This window comes from Musa acuminata, chromosome BXJ1-1 (assembly GCF_036884655.1).
Source record: "Musa acuminata AAA Group cultivar baxijiao chromosome BXJ1-1, Cavendish_Baxijiao_AAA, whole genome shotgun sequence".
NCBI classification, from domain to species: domain Eukaryota; kingdom Viridiplantae; phylum Streptophyta; class Magnoliopsida; order Zingiberales; family Musaceae; genus Musa; species Musa acuminata.
The window spans coordinates 12,973,594-12,993,208 of NC_088327.1; the positions used below are offsets into that span (position 1 = coordinate 12,973,594).

General features: G+C 38.5%; 3 protein-coding genes and 1 pseudogene across 5 annotated transcripts; 1 reads left to right on the top strand and 3 right to left on the bottom strand.

Moving 5' to 3' along the window:
* Positions 1–2,879: 2,879 nt before the first annotated feature.
* Positions 2,880–3,927, bottom strand: LOC135587128 (glutathione S-transferase U17-like). The gene is made up of 2 exons (XM_065078164.1): positions 3,502–3,927; positions 2,880–3,417 (listed from the first exon to the last, which is right to left on the bottom strand). The coding sequence occupies exons 1-2, from the start codon at positions 3,829–3,831 to the stop codon at positions 3,043–3,045; spliced, it is 705 nt and encodes a 234-aa protein (XP_064934236.1). The 5' UTR covers positions 3,832–3,927; the 3' UTR covers positions 2,880–3,042.
* A 1,928-nt stretch (positions 3,928–5,855) lies between these two features.
* LOC103997651 (glutathione S-transferase U17-like) lies at positions 5,856–8,032 on the bottom strand (annotated as a pseudogene).
* Positions 8,033–8,859: 827 nt separating this feature from the next.
* LOC135674512 (uncharacterized) lies at positions 8,860–13,078 on the bottom strand. Its single transcript, XM_065184440.1, has 8 exons — positions 12,776–13,078; positions 12,032–12,112; positions 11,859–11,947; positions 11,695–11,769; positions 11,453–11,571; positions 11,203–11,382; positions 11,053–11,121; positions 8,860–9,283 (listed from the first exon to the last, which is right to left on the bottom strand). The coding sequence occupies exons 1-8, from the start codon at positions 12,896–12,898 to the stop codon at positions 9,180–9,182; spliced, it is 840 nt and encodes a 279-aa protein (XP_065040512.1). The 5' UTR covers positions 12,899–13,078; the 3' UTR covers positions 8,860–9,179.
* A 796-nt stretch (positions 13,079–13,874) lies between these two features.
* LOC135674516 (pentatricopeptide repeat-containing protein At1g77405-like) lies at positions 13,875–18,274 on the top strand. Of its 3 annotated transcripts, none has more exons than XM_065184447.1 (3): positions 13,875–15,518; positions 15,933–16,017; positions 18,045–18,274. In XM_065184447.1, the coding sequence occupies exon 1, from the start codon at positions 14,061–14,063 to the stop codon at positions 15,435–15,437; it is 1,377 nt and encodes a 458-aa protein (XP_065040519.1). In that variant the 5' UTR covers positions 13,875–14,060; the 3' UTR covers positions 15,438–15,518; positions 15,933–16,017; positions 18,045–18,274. The 3 variants fall into 3 exon arrangements, with proteins under 3 accessions (XP_065040519.1, XP_065040526.1, XP_065040534.1); XM_065184454.1 differs by having other exon boundaries at positions 13,875–15,505; XM_065184462.1 differs by lacking the exon at positions 18,045–18,274 and adding an exon at positions 16,159–18,036.
* Positions 18,275–19,615: the final 1,341 nt, after the last annotated feature.

A 19,615-nucleotide genomic window follows, 5' to 3' on the forward strand; every position in this document is an offset into this window, starting at 1 on the left:
CAAGATGATGCTCCTGTCAAAGATACCAATCTTGGATTGATGCAAAGCAAACAGTTTACGAGCTAGAGGCTTCGTGAGTAAGGCAAGAGCAGATCGCTACTACTGTTGTTGTTGTTGCTGTTGTTGCGACTGCGACGACGACAACTGCAATAGAGGAGAAACCTGTAGCAATGGAAAAAACTATAGCAATGCTGTAGCATAGGAATAAGCTGCAGTAGAGGAGGAAGTTGCAGCAGAGGATGAAGTTGCAGCAGAGGAGGAAGTTACAGCAGAGGAGGAAGTTACAGCGATGCTATAGCAGAGGAGGAAGCTACAACAGAAGTGCAGCAGAGGAGAAAGCTGCAATAGAAGTGTAGCAGAGGAGAAAGCTGCAATAGAAGTGCAGCAGAGGAGGAAGCTGCAACGATGCTACAATAGAGAAGAAGGTTACAGCAGAGGAGGAAAGGTGGGGCAGTGCTGGTGAGCGCAGCACTAGAGACGCCACAACAGAAGGGAATGGATGTTGGTGCAGAGTGGCAGTGGAGAAGACAGTTGTTGTTCACCGAGGAGGAAAGATTTGTCGCACCAACGGCCTGACGATGGAAAAGCAGTAGTATAAAGCCTTTTCTTTTGCTGCCGGAAGTGGAGAAGCAACAGAGATGAGTCGATAGCGAAAAGAGAGCTTGCTCTAAGTAAGTGGCTCTAATACCATATTGAAAAGAATAAAAGATAAGAATAATTATTGAAGAAGCTTTATTGAAGTAGCTTTAGCTTGAATACATTAACATGTCCCTCTTCTATTTATACAGATTAGGAGGGAGGATTTCCCTCAACAAAATAGAGAAATTTCCTCATATAGTTAAGGAAATTTTATCTGCTATCAATCTCTCCCATCATTAGATCTGTACTATTTAGGCCTCTATTTTGTGCGATGATTAGTCCTCATCGTTTGATCGAATCCCCTCCAGTTGTGGGCGGAGTTGATTTGGAAGTCGATTGGCAACCACACCATTGTGGATGGGGCATATGTGCCATTTGCATGTTGACTAAAACTCGAGAGCTTAAAGTAGGCATGCCTCTTCACCAAGCTCGTTTGCAACCTCTCCCTCCTTCTCGTTGCCTATGACCCCTACCTCGAATCAACCATGCCACTAGACGAAGCCACCATCCGAGGATTTGAGTATGACGCTAATGTATATGCCTCACTTGCCTCATCTTTATTCTTTGACGTTGATGCAAATGTAGAGCAACTTTGGAGGAGGAAGATGAGATAGAGTGGTGCAGCACCAACGCAAATGCCTTACCTCCCTTCTCTTTTTCCTTATCGTCGATGTTTGAATCAACATCGACAAAGCTAATCAACATGTCGTTGTCACTAACCACCATCACAATAGCCACCCACAATGCCACCATCCACCATTACTATTGAAATTACTTTTTTGCCTATTATTTTTGCGCTATTCATGCATATGCTATCGCATGTTGTATCTTCCATCGGTAAAATTGATGGCATTAAGGTAAATGAGGTTAAATATTTTACTTTCATAACTATAAGGATTTTAATATAAAATTTTGAACAACAGGGATCGGGATACTAAAGAGATCTAATTATAGGGGATAATTTACAATTAGCCTACCACCACTATTAAAATTATCTTTTTGCTCATCGTTTTCTTGTTATTCAGACATGTATCGTGTATCTTCCGTTACTAAAACTGATTATATTAAGATAAATGGGGTTCAATGTGTCACTTCCAATATAGAGATTTCAATATAAATTTTTTAAGTCTAGAGATAAAGAGGTTTATCTATAAGGGGTAATATATAATTAGCCAACCACCATAATTGAAATTACCTTTTTACCTATCATTTTTATGTCATTCATGTATATGTCACATATTGTATCTTCTATCAGTAAAGCCATTAGAATAAATAAGATTAAATATTTCACTATCATAATTATAAAAATTTTAATATAAATTTTTAAAGTAATACTAAAAAAATCGAACTATATAGAATAATTTATAATTATACCTATAGTAGGCCTACTTTGAATAAAAAATAATTAAGCTTATCTAATATTATCTTATCACATTGTTAAGTTTGTCATCTCGCATAAGTTGTGCAATCCAATGTGCACGAGCTTGGCTTTATCTAGACATAGTATTCCTATGTTCCTCTGCTACCTGCTACGCTTTTCTTTCTTTTCTTTCTACTAATCTCTCTTATGACATTATAATAAATCTAATATTTAATTTAAATTTTTGAAATGATGATTGAATTTGTTTATTAAGATAAAATAAATTTATTGTCTAACACAACTTTCGTCTTTTTCTTTCAGAGATTTTTTTTATATTTTACCTAAAATAATATTTATTGTTGGGCTTGTATGCGACGATGTCTCTCTAATTAGTTTTTATGACACCTCTTTTTTATCACTTTAATAAAAATATCTTTCTGCACCATCTTGCTCTTAGCTACAAACAAATTATTGCCAACACCATCGCCACCATGGTCTCAAGTAGCTGCCTCCTCCGCCTTCATCATTATTGTCACATCTCGTCTCATTAGCGTAGAGAGCTCTTCCTCTTCACCATTATCGCCCCTTTTGCTTTTGGCCGCCAATGGAGAGCAAGGTGGTAGTGACGATAAGATAATAGTGGCGCAAAGGTGGTAGTGACGATAAGATAATAGTAGCGCAAAAGAATATAACGAAGGTTATAGTAAAAACGGAGTAGACAATTAGTAAGGGTGAGGTGGCGGCGATAATATTGAGTCATGAAGGAGTGGAAGATCGTATAAGAGGCACCGATGATATGCGAATGATGGGAGGTGGATATGGTGGTGAAGGAATACTTCTATCAAAGCCAAAAAAAAAAAAAAAAGGATACATCATCATATAAAAGTTTAATAGTAATAACTTTTTTTATAAAACATCAAATTTATTTCAAACACATGTTTACTGGCAAAGAAATCCTTTACTGAAACGCGTAATATATTATTCAACACACCAATATATATATATATATATATATATATATATATGGCCATCTTAAAGGATTTTTAGTTTGCCGGAGGAGTTTTGGCACTGGCGGCACGCTTCCTAGCGAACTCCGCTAACCTCTCTGGCTCCGGCATCACCGCCTTCACTGCTTCGTGGGCGCAGAACCTCTCCGCCCACCTCGCAAGCAGAGGCATCTTCTCCTCGTCGATGAACTTCACACCACTAGTCTTCTCCATCACCTTCAGCCACCCCAGGAAGCACCCCAAGGCGATGTCGACGTATCCGATGTCGTCCCCTCCGAAGAATCCTTCTCCTTTGCTCAGTCTCCCGAATGCCTCCTCTAGTAGCTTCAGCCCCGCGATCACCTGCCCCGCTGCTTCCACCTTGGCTTCCTCCGTCTGCGCCTTGGATAACGCAGCCCCCGATGGGTTCAACTGCGATGCAGCAAGGATAACGGAGAGAGCAGTTTAGTCCGTCGTCGCCACCTTGAAGCTCCCTTCTGTGATCAGCGTGCGTACCTTGTCATCGACGTACGAGGCCCAGAACCGGTGGAGAGCGCGCTCGTAGGGGTCGGCCGGCAAGATGGCACGGCCGGCGGCGGGCCAGGCCTCGTCGACGTACTCCACGATGATCATCGACTCGCAGATGGGCTTGCCGTGGTGGAGGAGGACGGGGATTTTCTTGTATACCGGGTTGGATCTCAGAAGCAGCTCGCTCTTCTCCCCAAACTTCTCCTGCAGGAACTCGTACTCCACCCCCTTCAGGTTCAGCGCGATCCTCGCACGCAGCACGAACGGGCTCGGCCATGCCCCGATCAGCTTCACCTCTATTCCCCCTGCCGCCGCCATGGATCTCCGAGTTGAGAGGCAGCCACGCTCGGGTTCGCTCTTGTAGGAGAGTTTCTTGCGGAGCAAGACAAGGCAAGGCGTAGACTAATGGCTAATGGAAGAGTAAAGTCCTCCCCGAACAGTTGAGAATGTGTTTTTACACGAACTCTCTGACCGAATCGAGTTTGGCGTCACCTCCAATGCATCGACCCTTCACATCGCTACGTCAACGCACCAATGAGAAGAAACTCTGCGATGAAATCTTGAAAGGCTGACAGCAATCTGCCTCTACTTCTCAGAAAAATATTCTTCAACTTGCAATATTTTGGGTCTTCTGCAGCGTGCTGTTCATTTTTACTAGAAAAAAAAGGGAGATTAGGCTCCTACTTTGTCGAAATAGGCTGAATGAACAGCTTGAACAGGAGAAAGAGTAGGCAAAAGGGATAACTGAGTGGCTTGTGACGCCAATTATATCTTTTTAATATCTCGATTTTAGATTTTTCAAATTTTATATTAAATTTTTTTTATAATTATAAAAATAAATTATTTAAACTCATTTATCATAATACTATCGATTTTACTAACAAAAAAATATATATAAATGATAAAAAATAATAGACAAAAAAATTATTGAATTTAAAATTTTATAATATATATATTCTAACATCACATGTATAAATAGTGCCATACCAGTTTGGCTCACTTGTCTCTTTTGACACTGACGTAGATGAGGACGATTAGATAAGGAGCGATGTAGGAGGAGAAAAAGAAGATAGATGTCACTTTCATCCTTTGACATTACCACAATTGTCTTACCGACGATTAGATGAGGAGCGATGTAGGAGGAGAAAAAGAAGGTAGATGTCACTTTCATCCTTTGACATTAACACAAATGTCTTACCGTTTGTCTCATCTTTCTTCTCTTATCATTATTCAAATCGATACTGACAAGATCGACCATCACGTTATTATTGTCGACCACCACCACAACAACAGCTATATACGTTATCATCATTAAAATTATCTTTTTACTTATCATTTTTGTTTCATGCTATATCTTTAATCAGTAAAATTGATATCATTAAGATAAATGAGGTTAAATATTTCTTCAATAAAGTTGATAACATTAGGATAAATAAAATTAAATATTTCACTTACATACTATGAATTTCAATATAAATTTTTAAATCTTCAATGTTAAAGAAATCTAATTGTAGAAAGATAATATGCAATTAATCTGCCACCACAATTGAGATTACTTTTTTATCTATCATTTTTATATTATTTATGCACGTGTTAGTATTTTTTATTGCTAAAACCAATGATATTAGGATAAATAAAATTAATTATTTTACTTTTATAATTATAAAGATTTTAATATAAAATTTTTTAAATATAAAAATTAGCCCTCACTTGCGATACAGTGGCTCTGATGAAACATGCATTTGTTGCGTTCATTCATTCCACATAAACCACATCGAAGTAGAGGCAGAGTTCAACCAGTCCACATTCAACTTGTTTGCCCAATTAATCCAACGGCAGCAAATGCAAGTGATGTGTGCTTTACCCAAAGGCAGGCATTAGGATGAGCAGTGAAAGAACTTTGATGGGAGAACATAGAGGATAAAGCTTCATATTCTATCCAGTTATCCTTCCAAACTCTTACTGATCCACCATTGCTGGTCTCAAAGTTTTGGAGGTCATGAAAGAATCCTCAATGCCATCCCGAATCCAAGACTAAGATGACGAGTTTGATTGATCATTCCAAGCACATCAACAATGTCAGTGTTTCATGCAATACAACACTACCAACTTCCTCACAGTAAAAGATTTTGGAAGTTTATCTCCTTTCAACAAGGGCTACATATTTCTTATGAACTGTGAAAACTCAGAGCATCCTAATTTTCGATACCTTTCTACAGATAAATTTTGGAATAATATGTTTTATATTCAGGTATCACTGACAGCACACCGTGCATAGGTACCGATCTAATCTACCTTAAATTTGGGCAACCAGAGGCTCCCAAATGTTCGAGACCAAGGTGTAACCCAGAAACCTCATATCTTAGAACTATTGTCCATGAATTTATACATATGAATTCCATTACAACCATAATTCACTTGAATATTACTCCTAGTATACTGTACTGGTTATTATCCCTGAGCAAGCATCATTCAACTGCTCCCTACTCCATAGTAAAAGACCAGAATCCACTTGTTTTGCTATGAACTATGCTAATCTCCATGATGGTTTCAATATGCTGCAGAGGCCTTCAGCCTGGCCCGGCACAATTTAGCGTATACATGTAGTACACATGTAGTATGCTGTACTGGTTATTATCCCTGAGCAAGCACTATTCAACTGCTCCCCGCTCCATAGTAAAAGACCAGAATCCACTTGCTTTGCTATTAAATATACTGACCTCCATGATGGTTTCAATCTGCTGCAGTGGCCCTCAGCCTGGCCCGGCACAATTTAGCGTATTCCTCCAACCTCTCATTCTCCGGCATCACATCCTTCACAGCCTCATCAGAGCAGAACCTGTCCGCCCAGCCCACAATGAGCGGTGCCTTCTCATCGTCCAAGAACTTGAACCCAGTCACCTCTTCACATACCTTGAACCACCCCAAGAAGCAGCCAAGAGCAATGTCAAGGTATCCAATGGCGTCGCCTCCGAAGAAGCCCTTCCCTTTGCTCAGCCTCTCAAAGGCCTCCTCCATTAGCTTTATCCCTGTGTGTAGCTGCTCCACTGCTTCCACCTTGATCATCTTGGGCTCATCCTTTGCAATTGCAAGTACTGATGGGAATAACTGCAGTATAACAGAGAGTGAAGAGAGAAACCAAGTCATTGCCATTCTCATAGCCGCAATTCTATCCTTCTTGGCACCAATCAAGGTTAATTGTCATAGGAGCAATTTGGAACATGAGAAATAGGATCCATAACAGTGATCTGCATGTGCTTCTAAATCAAAATTGGGCATCCTTTAGATAGAGAAGTATATACCCAAATCAGACTTGGATGGTACCCTACACAGTATTATTCCTAATATGAGATAAGAATAGCACAAGTCATGTTCCTTTAGTATTGAGTCTGACATGACAGTGAGATCGGGATTGGATAACCTTTAATTACGCTTGAAATGAATTCAGATAGGAACGTGGGTATCAGTACCAGACTCGAATTCAGAAACCTCAATGGCTAATTAAGGTTGGATCCGGGGTCCAATTCATGAATATCTACCGACTGCGATATCTGATTAGAAGAAAAATATGTAATACAATAACTTTTGGGTGTTAATTAGAATTTGTATCAATAATTGAGTTCATAGATCAGTATAATTTAAACTTTATGCATCTTATCATCAATCAGCTTTAGGTTTTCGTGACATTAAAAACTAAACTGACCACGATTGTCTCTCTTGAATCTATATTTTATAATTTTATATTTCTAAATAAAGTTAAGAACTATATTTATATGCAATGGTTAATTTAGGTTTTCTAAATTGACGTTAAAAACTAACTGACCACAATTGATCTTCTGAAAGTAGAGTAGCTTCAAGATTGGTTAATTTAAATCAAATGACGATAAATCACAAATAAGCAAATAATCTATATGCAACCAGTAAAAACATAAATTTCATATACAAGAAAGGTGCTGATTCCAGGAATCCTATTTTAGAATAGGAATATTTCGGCTAAGCCACATGAGATAAAGGACAGTATATCTTTAGTGTATTAAGACTTATCGTTCGAGTAGAAAAATAGATATGCAATTTTCATCGATGTGGTTTAGGGTTCGAGCCTAAGTTTGGATAAGATGGAATTGGCAGGTAACCTGTTTGTCATTATTCCTCAACGCATACCTTGCCATCGATGTACGCAGCCCAGAACCGGTGGAGAGCGCGCTCGTAGGGATCGGCCGGCAAGATGGCGAGGCCGGCCGCGGCCCAGACCTCGTCGATGTACTCGACGATGATCATCGACTCGCAGACCGGCTTGCCGTGGTGGAGGAGGACCGGGATCTTCTTGTACACAGGGTTGGATCTCAGGAGCAGCTCACTCTTCGGCCCGGGCTACCCGTGCGCGCAGCACGAACGGGCTCGGCCACGACCCGATGAGCTTCACTTCGCCTCCCTCTGCGGCCGCTTGATCTCTGGTCTTCTCCGATGAGAGGAAGCAACGCCTGGTGATATCAAGTCGTGGCATTTCTTCTCGGAGAAGACGAAGCAATTGAGTAATAATATTATATATTTTATATATGGCATTTTTACACATCCATCCTTTCTAAGTTTCACATTTGCCCTTCAGACACGTCAGCTCACTTGAGTTAAAAAATATTAAACACCTAAAATTCTTTTAATATTCTTATAATCATCATAATTATTTAAAAATATTAATATAATTTACAATTTCAATTGATAATTAACTGATAAATTAAACACAATGGTTATATATACATGCTTTTCGATTTTGGAGAGATGTTTATTTCAAACTTAAATTTAAGGATATATATATATATATATATATATATATATATATGCACTTTTTTTTTTTGCAGGAATACGGGTTCAATAATATTTAATTTTAGAGCCTCAAATATGCTATTATCAAACTTTGATATGATTCATATGATAATGAATACAATTTTTGCTGTGTTAAGATGCCTATTAATTGTGTAGTACTTTGAGATTTAGATTTGACAATATTGATAGTGTTCACCTCAATCATTAATAACTACAAATAGAAAATAAATACAGGAAAATAGTAATAATACTATATATATATATATATATATATATATATATATATATATATATATATATATATATATATATATATATATATATATATATATATATATATAGCATAGAAAAAAATAGAAACATTTTCAAATAACGATGTATGTTATATAATTTCAAGATTCACAAAACTAACATGTAAAAGGACTCGACCATTTAAACAACTTGTCAACCATCGGCATGGGTTCCACAATCCACAATGCATCTGCAGCTTCAACAGGAACATCATCTGATTACATTAGATCGGAGTAGAGATTAAAACTGATGCTCATTTTTCACATAAATAGAATTTTCTGATGCACTAGTATGAATTGATGGAAGTATATGAACAAAGAGAGATGGAGAAGACTACAGCATTCTCTAGTAACTCCACAATTATAGGGAAACAAAATCTAACTTGGGCAGCCAACATAAACATATGAATGGGAAAACACAACCATTTTTCTAACCATCAAAGCTTACTCTTGCACAACCACAATCCACAGGTGATATCCCAGATAAGTCCAACAGTTTTTCCTTGAGCTAACCAAGCATGCATCAGAAAGTACCCCAAGCCCAAAGACAAGATGCTAGACCTGGTTTGCTCGCGCACGGCCACCCATCCTTCCTCGTCCGCCACCATAATTTCTCCCACCAACCCTTCCATTACCTCTTCCTCCTCCATATCCTCCACCTGTATTTAAAAATTGATTTAGTTGAAGAACATGAATTTGCAAGTAACTCGGCACATACTATAGAAACAGAAATTACTCTGAAATTTCCAATTCAAGAAAAGATGTTTGAGTATGAGCAAATTTCAAGTCTTATTTTAGCAAGATGTAGGTTAACTTTCTCTGACTGCAGCATAAAGATTCAATTTTTTGACAGAGATAATTAAGTTTTTAAGCACTGAACAACCAACTTGGATGGGCAAAGACCTAGGCACAAAGGCGAGTGCCTAGAAAAAAATACTGTAGAAAATATAAATTTTTTTTATTTAGAGATTAAATGTAAGCAATTTAGTAACTCATAAGTTCTATATACAATGAGTATGCATGCCTACTTTCATTTTTTAATGGAAATCATTTGAATTCTTAACATCCACTGTTTAATATTGAACATTCTATCAGAAACCTAAGACTAGATAAGACACGACTTAAAACAGTACCCCAAGTAGAATAAAGAAACTAAAAAAAGCATGTTAAAGCAACTAAAATACAATTGCATGCATCATGACTGAACAAGCAAGAATAACAAAGAAGATCTCATAACAAACTATTCATTGGTATTGCTAAATATGGTTTGACCTGTTAAAATTTGCAAGAGATATAATAAACTAGTGACCAAAATAAATTTATTGTCTACTATTTGTTCCTCCGCAATCGTAAACTGACAAGAAGCTTAGCTCAGAAGTAATGTTCTAATCAAATATCCTTGATAACACCTCTTTGGAAGTATCTTTGTACTTTAGATACAAGAGTACATGTTAGATGCCCGTGATTCTTAAAAAAAAGGTCAAAACATATGTTAGATGATGCCTAGCCCTCTATGACTCAAGTTCAACTTAGGAAATGCTGTAACCCTCATCCATTACCCTCATCATCCAGGAATATACCATATATATGCTGTCATAGGAACACAACACCAAAACAAGTCTCAATGCAATATTTGAGAAACAAATTGTTATCAACTACAAGTATCTAGATACATTTTTCCCCAGAGGAGATATTAACAAGGATGAAAATGGATCAGAAACCAATCAAATATTAGAAAAATCAGATACAAATTGGACAATACCTATTTTGCAGTCATATATATAAGCACATATGTACATAAATCAGATCTATGACAGACCCAAATTGTATTTAAAGAAGAAACACATGTAAATATTATATGCATATGATATGCTCCCAAGAAATAATTAAAGCACTAACTCAAACATACCAATCATATTTCATATAGGGAAAAACGTTTATGAAGCAAGTGTGAGAAGAAAAGGAATAATGGAAAAATAAAATCACTTTTACAAAAGCAATTCAATAACACCTCCAATTAGGTTAATGTAAATTAGTTAGATAATTAAATATCCAGATAACAATAGACATGAACCTGTGATCATGTTCGTATCTGAAAGATTCCAAATACAAATTTCAGAAAAAAAATAAAAACATGTGCAGACAAATTTATCCTCATCTGATTGCTGAAATCAGATTTCGATGTCTCACAAAACAGAATCCAGCCGACCCATTTTTAACCCTATAATATAATGTTTGCAACTTGATCTCATAACATAACTTTGATACAAATACAATACTTACAAGCGCCTCATAGATCTTATACACACTCAAGAATTAGAAACAACTAATGAAGCTACAATTTGTCAAATCCACTTTCCATACATAAACAAATAAAAACACTATAAAGCAGCAAGATAACACAAAAGATATGGCTACACAAGCTTACCACGATAATTCCAACCACCTCTACTACGTCCACCACCCCGACCCCAGTTTGAGTTCCATCCACCATTTTCTACCATAAAAGAACCGTCAGCTAATTTAAAGACGGAAAAGACAATTTTTCTGGGTGCAATGTTCTGTAAAACTAAAGTACCTTGATTGTGTTCATATCCACCATATCCACCTTGATTATAGCCATAGTCACCATATCCACCTTGATAGTTGCCATATCCACCCTGATTATTGTCATAGCCAGCATATCCACCATATCCTCTTCCCCATCCCCTTCCTCTTCCTCTACTTCTACCTCTACCACGTCCTCGTACATATGAATCTTTAACAAGCATTAAAACCAATCAATTAATACAGACAATCTTAAAAAGATCAATAACTAAGATGTGTACCTTCGTAAAATTGGCCTTGCGCTTGTCTTGGTTGAAGTTGTGGTTGCTGTTGATACTGCTGTGATTGTTGATATCTTTGCTGATGCTTTGGCTGCTCTATACGTGAAGGAACTTGATACCTACCAAAGAGAAGGAATCTATGAGGATAAGGTAGACAGTTCAACATGCAAAGCCTTCCAAAGGAGACTGCCAAATAGATTAAGTTTGAGATGCAACACTACAACATGTGACAAATGGTTTACCCGGGGGAGTTTTCGTTTAGCTCTTTGGTTGACAAAGATATTGAAATCATTGAGACAAGACGTGTCATCTCCAGGCTGCACAACAATTTAAAAATTGAAGACCTTTGGTTCAAGCTCTTTAGGAAATGATTATGTATGAACACCAAATGTGATGCAGACTTAACGGTACAAGACCCTCTTCAATAGGTTCCCAAACATCAGTGATACTGACTGAACTGATTGCAGTGTCTTGATATAACCCAGGTATCCTTTTCTGCACACAATATACATGGAGCTGAAGACTAAAACCACTTTTAGCAAAATTAAAAAAAAAAAGAAAAGAAGTTACTAAATTGACCTTTATAATCTCAGCAATTGTCACTGCTTTGCTGATTGCCTGTCCCATTGCCTTTATAACAATCTCTCTAACACGTTTCTCCTGCATCAAGCACCATGACATTTGATCATCAAAGAGAAGAAAACATTTTTAACCAACAATAAGCAACAAGAATCAGCAAGTTCAGTGACTGATAGAAAAACAAGCATCAGACAACATATGTACATAATTTACAGTACATATTTATTCTTAATGAAATAATTCATGTCCTGTATTAGAATAGGCCCATACATTCTCCTGAAGTCATGGCTGGACAGCGTAGCATATTAGAATAAACCTTAGATGTCTAAAAATAACAATGTTCCTAATGACATTTGCATACCAATTACAATTTAGCGGATGAGAGAGAGAGAGAGAGAGAGAGAGAGAGAGAGAGAGAGAGACTGTAGACTGTACCATACTTCATATGTCAAAGCCATATCTTTTGACAAATAGTTGATGCTGCAACACAGTAAATGGTTTAACAGTTTTCATATGCCATGAAAATCTCAAAATCGCCATCACTTGTCAAACATACCATCACAAAACATAAAATATTATCTCATGGTTCTAAAGATCTAAGGTTTCTTCAGTAAACAATAGAAACTTAGCTTAAACCCTAAGGAAGAACAGGGACATGCGACATACAACCGATGGAGCACACTGTGATAGATTAAACAACAAGGTCGAACGACAAGGAATCACCGAAAGAAGACGGATCCAGACCTCAAGGAGGCTCGTCGCGTAGCTCACATAGTTCCGGATGAGACCCTGGCTGGTGATTCGGATCTCGTTCTCGTCGATGGCCGATTCTGGGCGCGGCTTCTCCACCCTCTGGTACCTATCCATGGCTCACGGGCCGCTCCGACGACGAAGGGAGGCGGAGCCGAACGGATCGAAGGGGGTTAGGGTTTTTGGAAGAGTCTCTTCAGGGGTCCGAACTATCCCAGAAGACAGGCATCTAGCATATCTCTATATACATAGAAGAAATGATCTAACAGTTGGTCTCGCAGAAGTGGTCGGCACGCAGACCAATTTATCGAGCGTAGAAAATTAGGGCACTTATCACATGTTTTTTCGTTTTCTTTACTATAAAAAAAATCCCATATGCGATTATTTTATTTCAATCCTACAGAAATATATGCATATATTATAATAATAAATAAAAAATATATTGAAAGATGTTGGTCGTGTTTTACTTCTTTTACTAATAAATGCCTCTCATCTGTGACTATTTGCATTTCAATCCTATAGAAAAATAATATAGAAGAAATTAACATATGCCTCTGATGAAAGCCCTCTGCGTCTTGTAAATTTAACACTAGCTTTTGGGTTGGGTTATTTTTATAAGACAACTTTCTCCTTCTCAATTCCCAAAGTGGAAAATAAATTATGCTGTGAAGATTTGAGAAAATATATAACTCACTTATCATTTTTTTATTCTGCAAAAGAAAAAAGAAGAAAGGTTGTACTCATATTATTCCTAATTCACATGAGCATATTACAATTACTTAAATACAAAGAAGTATATCCATATTTTAATTGACCACATAAATGTATAATGCACATTATGATTGATCAATCAATGTAGTTGACAGTTGTATATGTATACAGATTAATTATCATATTCTTTTAATAAATTCCATGATGTATGTAGTTGAAGAGAGTCGAGGAAAAATAATGAAATAAAACTCCACATCTTCCTTCATTATTGAATTTAATAGAGTAAATTTTAGATAAAGTTCTTCAACTTCATATAGAACACTATTGTAATAAAAGGCTAAGACCGAGAATACCTATTTCAACTCGTTCATACGTTGCCTCTTAACATACCTGAACTGTAACTGGACGGACTGTGACCCACCATGTCTTGATAAATTACTGGGCAGGTAGTTGACGGGGTTGTTAAAGAACGGGTAGGACCGTAGGAGGAGCGGAGCGGAGCGTTGTTCTGTTGTCTGGGAACGAGATCCAGACCGTTTATACGCTCTTTGTGAGATCTGAACCGTTGATGCGTTCGGTTTTCTCATCACCTTCGTCCATTTTCTACGATCGGCAAAAGATGGGTTCCCTCGCAATCCTTCCTCCGACCACCGCGTCCTGTTCTCCCCGCCGCCGCCACCTCCTCGTGCGGCAGGTGATCGCCGCCGTTCTCCAGCGCCGGCCCCTCCCTCCCCCCTCCCCACGCTTCCCCGGCTGGACCTCCGATACCGTCCGCGACGTCCTTTCCTCCATCTCCACCTACTTTTTCCTCTCCCCCCGCTCCGTCGGCCGGCAGCGCCCCTCCGGTCGCCACCGCTCCCCACTTCGCCAGCGCTCCCTCCGCTGCGAGTCCTCATCCGCCCGTGGCCCCGCCGCCCGCCGCGACCCCGACACCGTTGCCCTTGGCGTCGCCGGCGCCCTTGAGTTCTACTCCTGGGCGGAGTCCCGCTGTGGCTTCCCCCACGACGAGCTCACTTGCCTAGATATGTCCCGCCTCCTCGCCCGGGCCAACTGCCTTCCCATCCTCTGGCGCTTCCTCCGCGCAAACGAGACCCTCGTCGGCACCGCCACAGTCACCGAGGTCATCAAGGTCCTCGGCGAGGAGGGCCTCACCAAGGAAGCCTTGGCTGCCTTCTACCGCATGAAGCAGCTGCACTGCAAGCCCGACGTCCGTTCTTACAACACCGTCATCTCGGCCCTGTGCCGCGTCGGCCACTTCAAGAAGGCGAGATTTCTATTGGATCGGATGGAACTGCCGGGCGCCCGGTGCCCACCCGATACCTTCACATACACGATCTTGATTAGCTCCTACTGCAAGCACAGCTTGCAGACTGGCTGCCGGAAGGCCATCAGGAGGAGGATCTGGGAAGCCAATCACATGTTCCGGAGGATGCTGTTCAACGGATTCGTACCTGATGTTGTCACATACAATTGCTTGATCGATGGCCTCTGCAAGACGTATAGGATCGAGAGGGCACATGAGCTGCTTGATGATATGCCGGTGAAGGGCTGTTCCCCGAATCGGGTTACATACAATTCTTTTATTAGGTACTACAGCGTCGTTAACCAAGTCGACAAGGCCGTCGAGATGATGAGGGCCATGGTATCACGGAACCACGGGAAGCCCACCTCAAGTTCATATACACCTATTATTCACGCATTGTGTGAAACTGGGAGAGTTAGGGAGGCAAGAGATTTTTTGGTGGAGATGGCAGCTAGTGGATCTATGCCGCGGGAGTTCACATATAACCTGGTTTGCAGTGCGCTGAATGATGCAGGAGAGGAAACTCTGCCGAAGGATCTTTGCACAAGGATAGAAGATGGAATGCATACTAGATTTAGGCAGGTGTTGCAGTTGAAACCCATGATGGGGGGCAAAAGCATGTTTATTCAAGAGCAAGTATGAGGAATGTGTATCCTGTGATGGTGCTCAAAGCGAAGGGCATTATGCATTGATACACCTCCTGTTCTTGGGTGAGACCTTCTGGTATGACATGTTTACTTTCGCCCATGATGTCATAATAACAATGTTTTCCATGTTACTATGGCAAGTAACTACTTATGAATTTATATTGTTCGCCACAGTAAATCTTAAGATTAATTTTGCAAATCAAAATAATAAGACCAAAGGATATGGTCTCTCAAAGTCATGTTTTCTTCTATTTAATGAACTGGGAGGAAATTGTTATATATGCTCCTTTGATAGTGCATATATGTATCCCTTCTTATACATGATGGATGCTTTTGACATAGTCGATAAACATCATTTTGGTTCTAAATCTACATAGAATTGTTTATAACATCTTCGGATGTGAGCTCTGCTCGACATTGTAAACTGCTCTTTTTAATTTTAAGCAAAATTTGAAGTGCTCTTCTCAATTTAAAGTTATCTGTTTCCTAGGTTGAAACAATTTGGAGAAATCCAGGATATGATTTCTATGGCTCAAAATCACTCTACAAGATCTTGGTTTCTTCATCAAAGGAAGGTAATGATATTGTCTTCTTATTGAAATTAATGCAATTTTAATTTGCCTAGCTAGCTATATTTTTACCTTCTGATACGTTTAATGGTACAAATTGTTGTTGCTTTAATATATCTTGTTAGCATGTATAAATGAACATTACAGAAGATCCTTCAGCTTCAAATAGTCAACAATGAAGTCATACATAAGTCTCAAATTTCATCACAAGTACACCTGGCAAAAGAGGACTGAAGTAATGTTATCATGTCATTGTAAGAAGTAGCTTCAATTAACTGGCCAACTAGTATCTATAGCAGTTTCTTGTATTTTGTTTGTTTTTTCTGCTACAGGAAGGATGTAAAGGGTCGAGAATCTTTACTGATGACATGATAAACTTATGCTTTTTGAAATGTTTGACCTTTTATTAATCAATCAATGCAGCTAGACTGCAATTATGGAATATGAGACTACCATAGTATATGATTTGGCCATGTGGTTCTGTTTAATAATTCTCTAGCATTGCATAGCTTTAAGAACATATTGTTGAATGAAGTTTATGGTGCAAATCATACAATGGATTCAACGTAGAATTACTCGAATAATTGGGATTAAGTTATCTTGTAACCTGAAATAAGATAAGAGTTTTTCCACCTTTGTTTCAAAATAAGTCGTTTATGCTTGGCATGTTAATGTTTCAAGCACCTATTCAGCGTAGCACCAATTTTATTCAGTTATTGATTCATCGTATTATTGCATTGTTGACATTATTGCATTGTTGACAACTGAATAGTCTGAGAAGTGAAATAACAAGGGCTGCATGGAGCTTAGTCGTTTTTAAATAACGTGGGATTAATTATATATTATCCCTTATAGTTAGCTATCTTTAATATCCTAATTCATATACTTTAAAGGTTACATTAGCATTCATATAGTTACAAAAGTGAAACATCTAGATCCATTTATCGTAATGTCATCGGTTTTACCAATGGAAACACGAAAACAAAAGGAAAAAAAATAATTTTAATATTATAGTTGGTGGTGGTAGACGACGATGTCGTCGGGGGCCGCAGGTTGCTATTGTGGATGAGGAGAGTGCTGACGAGAGGTGAAGGTCGTTCTGCATCTATGTCGATGGCTCTTTCGTCACTCAGCAACTACGTCGACGCTAATGCAGTTGCCAAGCAGTGAAAGGGTCATTGATGCATATGTCGAGTGGCCATTTCATCACTTAGCAATTACATTGACATCGACGTAGATGTAGAGTGACGAAAGGGACACTCGACAATTGTGTCGATGTCGACATAGATGCAGAATAGTCCTCACATCTTATCATCACTCTCCTCATCCACAATAGCCACCCGTAGCCCTCAACGATACACCACCATCTGCCACCATCGACATTGTCCGCCATCACCAATTGAAACATTAAAATTATATTTTTATCTTTTATTTTTGTGTTTTTGTTGATAAAACCAATAACGTTATGATAAATGGATATAGATGTTTCATTTTCGTAACTATAGGGACCAATGTAACTTTTTAAAATATAGAGACCGAGATACTAAAAGTAACTAACCATTGAGGGGTAGTATATAATTAGCTCTACCATCATGGAATATCTATTTGAGCTGAATGAAAGCATGTCTTCTGGTAATTAGCAATACATTGTCTTAAGGAATGAAGTTCTTTTATCTTTCTCAAGTGAGATATTCCTAGAAAAAAAGTTTCAAATCTGTTCAAATATCTATATTTAGTAAAAATATTTCACGCATTTTAAGAAAATCGATGCATATGCAAATTAAAATAGAATATAGGATAATATTATTTTCTTGCACTAGACTGGCATGTGTTCTTTTCTTGGAAATTGATTGGTGATGTTAAAGAGGGGTTGATAGTCATGGCAGCCCATGCCTCACTCGATTTCCCTTATTTTGTTTGTAGTTCCAGGATCATACGCTATCAGTGCAAATAACACTAAGAACATAAAAATTTGATTTCATAACTCTATCTCGTCATCCCCTAATCAAATTCTTTTTGGTTGCATGACCCAGGAGGCCATTTCTCATGCCAAAATTTGCCCTCCGCGCCAGGCAAACGCTCAACACGAAAAGCAGATGGGGAAGGGTGGAGACGTTGCTGGACCATACTGGATGAATGAACGTGGAATCAATTGCTAGGAGCCAGAAATGAACGTGGTTTGCAACCTTCTCTAAATGTTATTAGAGATACTTTCTAATGCATATTCTAATCTAAGATTGATCATAAAACATTTTATGCTCAATTATTATTCTTCTTAATTTTTTGTTAGTGTTTGTCGACTTAGCTTTTGGAAGAACCAGTAGTAGTTTTTCAAATAGAACTGTTTATTTTATTGCACACTGTTATTGAATTATTAACATACAAAACGTGTATTCCCTGCAAGCATTGGTAATTATCGAACCATGATCACATGTGATCTTCCAAACATGCTGTTTTGCTTGTTACCTTGGTTCTCTACAGTTATGGTTAGTCCAATCAGGGTTTCTATAACCTATCAATTCCCATACTTAGGTGGGTAGACTGTATTTATTATCAATGCTGGTCTCAAATAAAAAATATATTGAGGATTGCATTAGATTACTGACAGCTAACATAAAATTATATCATATTTTAAGATCTTATAATTTCAATATACAGTTAGGTCAGATACTTTACCACCGAGGTGTCCCGAGTGTATAATTGAATAAAATAATAAAAATAAAATTTTGTTATATATGCACTGATATTATGGACTTGGGTACTTGATCAAGGCGATAGATACTGCTTGTTACGTATCGATCTGATCGGTGTTTAAAATCTCGAGTCTGGTACAAGGCTGTAGTGGCGTTGTTCCATAGCGAGTTACAGAACAATACCAGACGCTCGTGCCTAAATCTGCACACCTTTGTCTTTACTTCGTTGCATCCACAACATATATGTTAGAACCAGAACACTTATGAAACATCTAAGTCTATATATTATAATATCGTTGATTTTATCGACGAAAACATAAAAATAATGAGAAAAAAATAATTTCAATCATTCTGATTGATAGTGACGAACGACGATGCTATTAAAAGCCATGATTGACTGTTGTGAATAAAAAGAGTGACCACAAGAGGTGAGAGTCATTCTATATCTATGTGACACCGACAACTGTGTCAGTGCTGACGCAAATGCAGAACGATGTCGCTCGACAACTGCGCCGATGTCAATGCAATTATCGAGCAGTCTTTTCAACATTCTATATCTGTGTCGGCATTAACGCAATTGTCAAGCACGAAAGGGTGGCTCGACATCTGCATTGGCACCAACATAGATGTAGAGCAACGCTGCTCGGCAACTTCGTCGGTGCCAACGCAAATGTCGAGTGGTCGTTTCGTCACTCGACAATTATGTTGACATCGACGTAGTGAGTAACCCTTTTGTCGCTTGGTAACTATATCAACATCGATGAAGTGAGCAATCATTTTGTCGCTCAACAACTGCGTTAACACCGATGTATGGACGCTCAACAAATGTATCGATGTCAACGTAGATGTAAAACAACCCTAATCTCTTACCTCTGCTCTCATCTACAGTAACCATCCATAACCCCCAACGG